General features: G+C 38.3%; 1 protein-coding gene across 1 annotated transcript; it reads left to right on the top strand.

Moving 5' to 3' along the window:
- Window positions 1-79: 79 nt before the first annotated feature.
- IWZ02DRAFT_419934 (vacuolar protein sorting-associated protein 45) lies at window positions 80-2,109 on the top strand (the record flags this gene model as incomplete). The annotated part of the gene is made up of 5 exons (XM_066765825.1): window positions 80-193; window positions 253-317; window positions 372-502; window positions 552-1,381; window positions 1,435-2,109. 5 exons carry the CDS (start codon window positions 80-82, stop codon window positions 2,071-2,073), a joined length of 1,779 nt encoding a protein of 592 aa, XP_066622162.1. The 3' UTR covers window positions 2,074-2,109.
- Window positions 2,110-11,728: the final 9,619 nt, after the last annotated feature.

Here is an 11,728-nt window from a genome sequence, read left to right as displayed (position 1 = left end):
CAAACCGGCCGTATCACCAGGAGCCAAATCGCATAAGCGGACCTTTCGTCACCTTGGAGTCAGAAATTCGGCAACCATTATGGACGTCGTCCAAGCCGTCTCCAGCTACATCACCAAAATGGTCTCCGCTGGCGACAACGCCTCTGGAACTGGCCCACCAAAGATGAAGATTCTGCTACTGGATCGCGAAACGGTAGGTCCGTCACCTCGGACAAGCGACTCTCTCTGGTGCTCCGGCTAATCGGTGACAAGGTGCCAATTGTTTCGACTGCGACTACGCAATCCGCGCTGCTCAATCATGAAGTCTACCTTACCGAGTAAACGATTCCTTCCCAGCGCATTGCTCGCCGATTCTAATTGGGCCGTTGTAGCCGGCTAGATAGCGACACCCGCGAGAAAATGCGCCACCTTCGATGTCTCTGCTTCGTTCGCCCGTCACCCGAGTCGCTTCAATACTTGATCGATGAACTCCGAGAACCCAGATATGGAGAGTACTACATATGTCCGGCTCCGAAATTCCAAGTCGACAGTTCTGTTGCTGACTGCGTCAGACTTCTCCAACATCATCCGAAAGTCGTCGCTGGAGAGATTGGCAGAAGCGGACGACCACGAAGTCGTGCGAGCTGTTCATGAGTATTTCGCAGACTACCTCGTGGTAAATCCTGACCTCATGACTCTCAACCTCGAATACCCTCGGCACAGGATATGGAGCGGCAGTCCCGATATGTGGAATCCCGAGTCGCTTCAGCGGTCGGCTGAAGGCGTCCTTGCCCTTCTCTTATCCCTCAAGAAGAAACCTTTGATACGTTATCAGAAAAACAGTCTCCTCGCCAAGAAGCTTGGCACCGAAGTGCGCTACCAAATGACGTCGGAGGATCAGCTCTTCGACTTCCGGAAGACTGATACACCTCCAGTTCTACTGATAGTCGACAGGAGGGACGACCCTGTAACACCATTGCTTACGCAGTGGACTTATCAAGCCATGGTCCATGAACTACTTGGCATTAAGAACGGAAGAGTAGATCTGAGTGACGTCCCCGACATTCGACCCGAGCTCAAGGAAATTGTCCTTTCCCAGGACCAAGATCCGTTCTTCAAGAAAAACATGTACTTGAACTTCGGGGACTTGGGTCAGAACGCCAAAGATTACGTGGAACAATTCGCATCAAAGCAACAGGGTAATCTCAAGCTGGAATCGATAACCGACATGAAGCGCTTCGTGGAAGATTATCCAGAGTTCCGCAAGCTTTCGGGGAATGTGACCAAGCACGTTACGCTCGTTGGCGAACTAAGTCGGAGGGTTGGTCAGGATCGCCTGCTCGATGTCAGCGAATTGGAACAGAGTCTGGCCTGCAACGACAACCACAACAACGATCTTAAGGTGCGCGTCCATTGAGCCTTGCCTTTGGTGGAGAAAGCACTCACGCGAAGCAGCAACTTCAATCCATCATCCAAGATCCCGCAATTCCCTCGGACAATAAACTACGACTCACAGCGATTTACGCTCTTCGCTATCATAAGTATCCCTCAAATGTCATCCCCGTCGTTCTTGATCTCTTGGCAGTCGCTGGCAACCTGTCGCGGCATCGCATCGGTCTCATCAACAAGTTGTTGACATATCACGAGTCTTTGCAATCTTCTCCCGCTGCAAGTGGTATTCCTGACCTTTTCCAATCTGGATCATTTTTCAGCAGTGCTCAAAGCCGGTTTAAAGGCCTCAAGGGTGTGGAAAATGTCTACACACAGCACTCGCCCCGACTCGAGGGCACGTTGCAAGATCTCATCAAGGGTCGACTGCGAGAGCAAATGTACCCCTTCATCGAAGGTGGCGGTACCACCAGAGATAAGCCACAGGACATTGTCATCTTCATGGTGGGAGGCTGCACCTTTGAGGAGGCCAAGATGGTGGCGCAGGTCAATGCGAGTTCCCCGGGTGTGAGAGTGGTCTTGGGCGGCACAACAGTACACAACAGTGCTTCGTTTCTCGAAGAGGTTGAAAGCACGGTTGAATCGTGGCCTGAACCTGCGCCGTCAACAGCTGCGGGTAGGCTGAGACGAGAGCTCGACCGCTAGGGGTTGTCAATTATAATCTAATGTCTTAAAAGCGAACTACCCTACGTTTTCATTGATGCTGCCTACATCCTGTGAGCCAGGAACATCACCACCACCGTCACTCGGCCCCTTTAGCGACTCGAATTCTTCACCGTTTCATCCACTTTGGGCGACGCGGCTCTCATCGACTCCCTCGGTAGCAATGGTCAAAGACTTGGGCCATAGTTGAATGTCGCTTTGTAATGGCACTTTCCACGTGTTTATACTTTCTATGGACGAGGTGAGATGCTCCAGGCTGTCTCCCATCGTGTTTATCAACGCCCAGCTGGTGTTGCCCTAACAAATACGGCCCCAAATCTTGAGCACGACAAGAGCCATTCCACGCGGCTCTATGCCATCCCCGTTTTCTTTGGGTGGACACAAGTCCATTGATGGCTGTGCCTCTTTGACCATGCTCCTGACCCACAAAAGTATACATTTTTTATAGTCTGCATTGACGTGGTTAGGAGAATATACACCAGGTGAGAATCAACGGCACTCACCTGTAGCTACTTCGTTGTCCTTGAGTCCGTCTGACTCCACTTGGCATAGCCATCGCGCGAGAAAGACGGCGCACTCAAAACTACATATCAAGTGTTGTTTTCCCTAGAAAAAAATGCCGACTCTTCCCGAAGAATTCAATGCCCATCTTGACGGGAATACTCAACGCATGAGCCGAGTGGATTAGCGCAGGAATGACCATCTTCCCCCGATGCACCCTCGGAGCATTCTCCAAAGCTGTGGCGATTCTGACGGGGTCCCGACTGTACGGCTCTCGGTAATGTCCAATGTCAAAAACCAACCGGATGTAGGCCAGAGCGTGGTCTCGAAAGGAGCAAGCGCGGAAATCGTGTGGATGCAAAAACACCGTTGGATTAAAGCGAGTATCAGGACAAGATTTCCAAGAGGAGAGGCGAAGTGAGCTGGTAATCTAGGCTCCCCATCCTGCTTCAGAAAAGAGACTTGAATGCTTCTTGGGACATTGGCTCTGGGTCATGAGCTGACGAGCTCAGAGCCATCCATGCCGTGGCCGATGCAGCATTCCATTTCTGGGATTAGCAAGGGAGTCGAAGGTGAATCTCATTGCCTAATATGATTGGTGGTAGGTTGTGAGTAACGTTGCGATTGGTAAGGAAGCAAAGATCAATCAACTTGGTCCGTCGGTCCATCTAGACATGGGCCCAATCGTGCCACCAGTCATCCCCAGCCTCGTCTGTCGAAGTCGGTTCATCCCTTAGACTCAACTCTCGCAGGCATCGCGAGAGGCTGCCCTGTAGCTCTGTCGCTTCTCGCATCATCTCCGGTTGATCCTCCTAGGTGGCGAAAGCGGTGACGAGAAGCAAAGCGCGGACAGTCTATATTCGTTAGTGTCTCGCCTTAGGACTATATTCGATATCTCTAAACCGAGGCCGAGACTTATAGGGGAAACTAATCACCCTAGCAGGCTTATAGGGGGAGTAGATGGGTACTAGTATTAAAATACTCCCCCCTTATACCCCTCTTAACCGAAAATCTTTACACCTAGATTCCTCTATGAATTCTTACCTAATTATAAAGCTTTTTATAGCATATTTCTTAGTAGGTCCTAAAATACTAGTCTATACGTTTATATTACTACTAGTACTTATTACTTCCTAGTAAGGGGTAAAAATATGCTTTTTCTCCTACTCTTCCTACTCTAAAATTTTTTCCTGCCTACTAAGGTTTAGCCCTACTTTAGCGAAATTATATAAGTTCTAAGAGAACCCCTAGACCTCTATCCTTTTTATAAAGCTTATTATAAATTATTAAGTAGATAATATAAAGGCTTATATATAAAGGCTATCTACTTAGTTAGAGATATATAAAATTAAAAGAGATTAATTAAAGTTAAGTAGAAAGAAGAAGTTAAGTAAAATCTATTAATTATAGTAAATATAGAAGATATTATATACTCTACTATCTTCTATATATATTTATATAAGAACCTAAATAAGACCTAAACTCTCCTATTACTACGTAAATTACTACTTTAACTATATTATTAATATAAATAAGAATTAAACCTTCTTATTATTATATAAAGTCCTATTTAGCTACTAGGCTAGCTATATAGCCTTAGTAGTATATATTATATATTAGCTTAGCTAGCTTATATAGCTTAGCTAGTTTATATAGCTTAGCTATTACTATAGTTACGTAGACCTAGACCTTAGTAAACCTACTTAGCTTAGTAATTATTTAGTTATAAGATTTAGCACTATAGGGGGTTAAATTAAGTAGTAATAATAATATATTTAGAGTAGATATTAGATAAAACCTTAGTTTATAAGGTTTTATCTATAGAGGGCTTTTAATATATCCTTACTTATACGTATAGCCCTATTTAGGTCCTAGTTAGTAGCTACTAGGCCCTACCTTAATCCCTAATCTCTAGTAGGGTCCGTAGGCGTTAGTATTATACTACCCCCCCCCCCCTTTTCCCCTCCCTCTCCCTTTAATAAGGGCTATCCCTAGTCTATTATCCCTAGTTTCTTCTAGGGTTATCTAATAGGTTAGAGTAGAGTAGCTATCTAGTTAGTACTAAGTAGCTAGTATAGAGTAGCCTAGGCCTAGTAGCTAGAGTTTATTATGTAGATAGGTAGTAGTATTACGCCTAATTCTATTTTCTTTAAATTCTTTATTATTAGTTACGTAGTTTATATATAGGTACCTAGGTAATAGCCTATAAGTATAGAGTTAGTAGTAGCTAGTAGTATATAAATGAGTTTATTAGTCTAGCCTACTACTCTTCCTTTCTTACTATCTACTATCCTCTATAGCTATTCTAGCCCTATCTCTTATAGTAACCTTTATTATAGCCCCTCCCTATCTTATGTATAAGGAGGTCCGTAGCTACCTAGTTTATTTCTAACCTTAGCTACTATTAGATCATCCTACCTATATATATTATCTTTATTACTAGTTAAGGGTTCGTCTCTTATAGTCTTAGACTTAAGAGGGACGTTAAACTAAATAAATAAAATAGTCTAGGGTACTAATAGGTAACCCTTTAGCTCCTACTCTAAAGCTATAGGCCCTTATAAGTAGAAGGCACCTAGTAGCTCCCCTAGGAGTAATACTAGTACTTTATCCTCTAGTAGTTATGTTAGCGGTATTCTATAAAGATAAGTAATATCTTTATTATATACCGTATAGTAGATGGTTTATAGTAGAGAATGTAGTAGATTCTTTACTATAAGAGAACTTCCTTAAAGGACTAACTAGTAGGCTACCTAAGGGTGTTTATATAGAAGAACCTATAGATTCTAGAGAGTTCTATCTCTAGGTAATTAGTAATAGGTTCTTCTATTAATAGAAGACGATTTCTAATTAATTTAGACTAGAAGATTCTAGGCCTTAGTAATAAGACAATCTAGAATAAGGGCTAGAATCTAAAAGAACCCGTAGGAATAAGTTCTTAGTAATAGAAGAGGTCTAGAAGAGTCTAGAACAGTCTAGACTTATTCTTAGGCCTCTAACACTCCCCCTAACTTATTACGCAGGGTAATAGAGAGGAATTTAGTAAAGAGAGCCTTTATAAGTACCTTAGTTAAGGCTTCTATAGGCATCTTCTTTAGTAGTAGTAGGTTCCCTATTACTATAGAGTAAGTAATAAGAGATATCTTTCTCTATATTACTTAGGCCTTCTATAGTAACATAGCTGCTACTACTAGGGATTCTAACCTCTTTAAAGGTCTCTCTAAGAGGATAAGGTACTTCTTCTATAGGGCTATTAATAGTAGCCTCTATAGTAGTAGATTCCTTAGAGGATTTTTCTCTAAGGCGCTTACTTCTCCTAGGCTCCTCCCTACTAGTATCTATAGTAGTTATAGACCTAGATCTTAGTCTATTAGGAGGGCTAGTTATAGAAGAAGGAAATATAGGCTTAGTATAGTCTATATCTTCCTTATCTTCTATAGTTTTAGTATAGGGAGAAGGAAATTCATCCTCTTTAAAGGTAATATCCCTAGTGCGTATAATAGCTTATTTTTCTATATCCTAGCATCTATAAATATGCTCCCCCTTAAAGCCTAATACTATACTAGGCCTAGAGCGTGGAGAATACTTAGAGGATATAGTACGCTTTTCTCTAGGGATGTTTATAAAGACTTTACTTCCGAAAGTCTTTATATAAGAGAGATTTATAGTAGGAGACCTGCCCTTAGCTATATTTAGCCGGGCTAGAGGCGAAATACCCTCTAGGGACTTTTTAGAGGTCCGGTTTAGAATATAAGTGGCGGTTTTAATAGCCTCTAGCTAGAAGGTAAGGGGGACCTTAGAATTTAAGAGAAGGCAACGGGTAATAGTATCTATTAACCCATGTATCCTCTCTATAAGCCCGTTTTACTCTAGGCTATAAGGAGAACTCTTTTCTAGAGTTATTCCTTTATTTTTAGCTAGTAAATCTAGCTAAGTTCCTCTATATTCTAGGCCATTATCTAGCCTTAAAGACTAGACTTTACCATGCGGCTCTATAAGTTTAAGATAGTAAACTATCTTATTATAGGCTTCTCCTTTAGTAAATAGGGGGAATACCTATATAAACCTACTATAATAGTCTATAAAGGCTATATAGTAGGTGTATCCCCCTATTCCCTTAGGAGTAATAGGTCCTATAACATCTAGACCTATCTTCTTATAAGGTTTAGAGACCGCTACTAGTGTAGTAGATATAGTACACTTAGATTTAGCTAAAGGGTATATAGAACAGTCTATTTTACTACCCTTAATAGGTAGTAGTACCCTAAGAGCTTCTAAGTTTATATGCCCTAACCTATTATACTATAGGTTTAAATCTACTATATATGAGTAATTTATAGTAGATTCTACCTTAGGTAGAATGAATAGGTTATTTTAAAGTAAAACTTCGGCATATATCTACTCTCTTTTATCTATAAGTCTTAAGTTCTTTATATCTAGATATATACTATGTATATATAGCCTAGATATAGAGATAAGATTTATAGATAAATTAGGGATATAGAGAGCATCTAGAAGGGTTAGATGTATCCTTCTATTAGCGTACTTAAAGGTAATAGGTATAGTACCTATTCCTTTAGCATAGATCTCTCCTTTACCTAGTTTTATAGGTAAATTTACTTCTTTTAAAGAAGTAAAGAGATCTTTATGTCTAGATATATGGGCTATAGTACCGGTATCTAGAATCTAGTCATTTAGGCCGGGACCCGTAGTAAAATAAGAGGTATAACCCGTAATGTGTAGGGTATCCTCTAAATCCGTAGGACTACTATTATTTTCTTTACCCTTTAAATTCCTAGCTCTTTTATAGCAGTCCTTTTCTAGATGGCCATTCTTTTTATAATAAGAGCACTTCTTAGTACTCTTATTATTATAAGTAGAGGCGTTCTTTTTAGAAGAAGATTTCCCTTTATTACTAGTTATAGTAATAAGGGCAGTATTACTTTCTTCTTCTAGTTCTTAGCGCTAAGACTCTTCTACTAGACGCTCTATAAGGTAGTCTAGAGTAGTCTCTTCTTTTAGCCCTAGCTAGGCTACGGCGCTCTATAAAGAGTAGCTACTAGGTATATTACTAAAGAATACACCTAGTTTCTACCTCTCTGTTAAGGCTATCTTAGTCTAAGATAATAGGGTTATCTCATCTAATAGATTAGCCACCTAGGTATTAATATCTCCCGTATCTTTAAGGCTTAGTAGCCTTATAAAGTGTGAGACTTCCCATGAAAGTCCCTTAGATTCACATCTTTTTCTAAGGGCTTCTCCCATAGAACTTATAGTTCTATAATGGGTAATGCTAGAATAAAGTTTAGGATCTATAGAGGTCCTAATGAAAGTCCTTATTCTAGTATTATTAACCTCCTAGGTAGCATCTTCTACTTTAGGTTAAGATTTAGAGTCTAGATAGGCTTTTAGCCCTTCTATAATCACTATATCATTTATAGTAGATTACTAAGACTCCTAGTTCTTAGGGCCTTTAAGTTTAGGAATGCTAGGGAATTCTTTTCCTATATTTCCTAGTAGAAGATGTTCCTTTCTTAAGGTATATTAAAGATTTTATACCTTATAGAGGTCTTTAGAGTATAAAACTCTATATACTTATAGTTTTAAGCAGAAACTATAAGTGTATGAAGTCTTAAAGTTTATTAGGTGCTAATAGGCCTAATGCACCTAATAGAAAGTAGGGAGTTTATTAGAGTATTAATGTTTTCTCTAATAACTTAGCCGAGAGTAGAGATATAAGGAATCTGATTTCAGATCCTTGTCCACTAAGTTTTTCTCTTTAAAACGGTATACTATTTTGCTTACTAAGCAAAGTATTCGGGTCGATGCGGGTCGAAAACGTTTCGAAGTATCGTGAAGTTTTAGTATTCCTCGTGCCAAGACACTAGCGGGAACTAGTATAAACGGGTAACGCTTAGGCCTAATATGGTATAGAGGCCGTGTAGCTACACCTTATATCAACATAGTTGATAGAAATGTGAGGAAATCCGGAGAAAGGCGGAGAAAGGTAAAGAATAGGTAGTAAATAAGGCTATTCTAGACTACTAGAAGGTTCTAGAATAAAATCCTAGGTAGATATAGGCCCGACGGTCCTAGGAAAAATTTAATAGGCTAAGAGCCTAAGGATAGGGCTTAGGATACTAGTCCTTACCCTAAAAAAATGCCTTACTTATATAAATAAGTAGGCTTTCCCTAGACTTCTTTATAAGTTTAGCTTAATAGCTATCTACTAAGATAGTCTTACTAAGCCTTACTTATAAGAGCGGTCTAGTATAGAAAGAATAGTATATTCTTTCTTATAAGTAGGGAAGGAAGTAAAATCCTACTTATAAATTATAAGGCAAGCTATATAGTAATCTATAGATTACTATTAGCCGGGCTCATAACCTATTAGCGGTATTCTATAAAGATAAGTAATATCTTTATTATATACCGTATAGTAGATGGTTTATAGTAGAGAATGTAGTAGATTCTTTACTATAAGAGAACTTCCTTAAAGGACTAACTAGTAGGCTACCTAAGGGTGTTTATATAGAAGAACCTATAGATTCTAGAGAGTTCTATCTCTAGGTAATTAGTAATAGGTTCTTCTATTAATAGAAGACGATTTCTAATTAATTTAGACTAGAAGATTCTAGGTCTTAGTAATAAGACAATCTAGAATAAGGGCTAGAATCTAAAAGAACCCGTAGGAATAAGTTCTTAGTAATAGAAGAGGTCTAGAATAGTCTAGAACAGTCTAGACTTATTCTTAGGCCTCTAATAAGTTATAAGCCTTAGGCTTACTTATAGTAAGTAGCTAAGATAGGTCTTCCTCTTAATTACTACTAATAGTATTTTAGGGACCCTCTAGTTATCTAGGCCTAGATTTACATGTTATTTATTAGCTATGAAGTGCTAACTAGTAGGAGTAGTAAGTGCGCCTATTATACTACTATAGCTAATTAGTATAAATAGGTACGCTACTTAGATGCTATTTAGGGCCTATACTAATAGCTACTAGTAGATTAATAAGTATTTTTACTATATAGTAAACATTATGCTAGAGGAGCATAAGTACTTAATTAACTATACTATTCTTACTATTATATATAATAAGTTAGAACCTTATTATTAGACCTAGTTATAGACCTAGGCTACTTATTTATCTTCTACCCCCCTAGTTACTAGTAGTATAGTAGCTACTCCCCTACTAGTAGTCTATACTTAGGCTAAGCTAGACTATACCTATAACCTCTTAGATAGGGATACCTATAATACTATAGCTCTAGCCTAGTAAGATATATTTATATATCCCTTAGCCTTATAGTTTAGCTACCGAAATATACTAGAATATATAGCCTAGAACTATACTAAGGCTATAGGTAGTAGTATAAAGAGTAAGGGGGTTATACTAGTAGAGTTAGGTTAATATTATTATATAAGTTACGGCGCTATATAGGAGTATTAGAAGGTAAGTTATTACCGTTTCACCCTTAATTAGGTACCTATTAGCTAACCTATATTAGAATACTAGTAGCCTCTTTAGCCCTAATAAGCCTACTAATATTATTATAAATAAGGAGTTAGAGTAGTTATAGTTATCATATATATATATATTATACCTACCTATTATAATACTCTCTACTATAGTAGCTAAGCTAGGTTCTTATCTCTATAAGATTTATTTATACTAGTTAGGCGTCTTCCTTTTCTTAGTTCCTATTTCTTTTAGATTCTAGTTAGTAGAGTTTTTAGGTCCTTTTTAATACCCTTATAGTAATTAAGGTCTTTTTACGGGTGTAATTTCGTAGAAGTAGTCTACTTATATTAGGTTATAGTAGCTAAGTTTATAGGATAGTCTCTAAGGTATACTTATTCGTATCTAATGCTTACTCTTACCTATTACTCCCTATAATCTATCCCGTACTCCTTTCTAAATTAATATATCTACATTATTACTTAAGCTACCGCTTAAGTTATCTCCCTATTTCTATAGGGTACTATTAGTATCCTTTTAGGCTCTAAAGGGGTCCCTTACGGCTACTACTAGTCCCTTAGATTTATTTCTTAACCCTAGGGGTCATTCTTAGCCTTAATTTATAGGGCCTACTAGAGCTAACCTATTAGCTACCCTTTTAGGTACTATTTACTTATATTTAGCCGGGTTTTTAGAAATATTATAGGTAGACTTATACGTATCTATTATCTCTTAGGATTTATCTAGGCTATCCTTATATATCGATTTATTAAATTTATTCCTATAGCCTATCTACTTAATATAGTACTATACCCCTCTAGGAGTAAGTTTATAGTCTATAATAGTTTCTACTTCCTAGTACTTATCTCCCTTATTATTAATCTTAATAGGGTGTATTTAGTATTAACTAGGCCTTAATAGGGTTCTAGTAGGGAGATATAGAATGTTAGATAGATCTATAATACTAATACCTATTAACCCTACTAGAGATTAGGGATTAGGGTAGGGCCTAGTAGCTACTAACTAGGACCTAAATAGGGCCGTATATATAAGTAAGGACATATAAAAAGCCCTTTATAGATAAAACCTTAGAAACTAAGGTTTTATCTAATATCTACTCTAAATAAATTATTATTACTACTTAATTTAACCCCCTATAGTGCTAAATCTTATATTTAAAACCTTTAACTACCGCGGCTAGTTAAATTAAAATGGCTCCTATAACTTATTTAGGAAGTATTAAACTAGAGGCTAGTATACTAGCTATAAACCTACTAGTTAGAGGCTAAGAGGCTACTAACCTAAGGATAGTTCCTCCCTAGGTTAATAAAGATACTTATGTTAAAGTATAGTCCCTAAATAATAGTAAGAGCTAGCTCTTAGCTATACTAGTACTAAATCTATATATTATAACTATTAATAATAAGATTACGGCACTCTTAGTAATACTAGACTCTATAAATATAGAAGAGCTTATTAATATATACTAATAAGTTTAGAGACTCTAGGAGATTAAATAGAGTCTCTTAGGGCTACCTACTATAACCCTAGTTAGGGCTAACTCATAACCTAAATTATAAGTCCTATACTATAACCCCCTTAGCTCTCTTATTAAGGCCCCTACACCTAAGCTTATAAGCTTAGAGGTAAAGGATATTAACTCCTAGTTTAAGGCCC

The sequence above is a fragment of the Phyllosticta citriasiana genome, assembly GCF_038021145.1.
Source record: "Phyllosticta citriasiana strain CBS 120426 chromosome Unknown IWZ02scaffold_7, whole genome shotgun sequence".
NCBI lineage: Eukaryota > Fungi > Ascomycota > Dothideomycetes > Botryosphaeriales > Phyllostictaceae > Phyllosticta > Phyllosticta citriasiana.
Note: the sequence above shows the minus strand (reverse complement) of the source record. Positions and strands in the feature narration are given on the sequence as shown.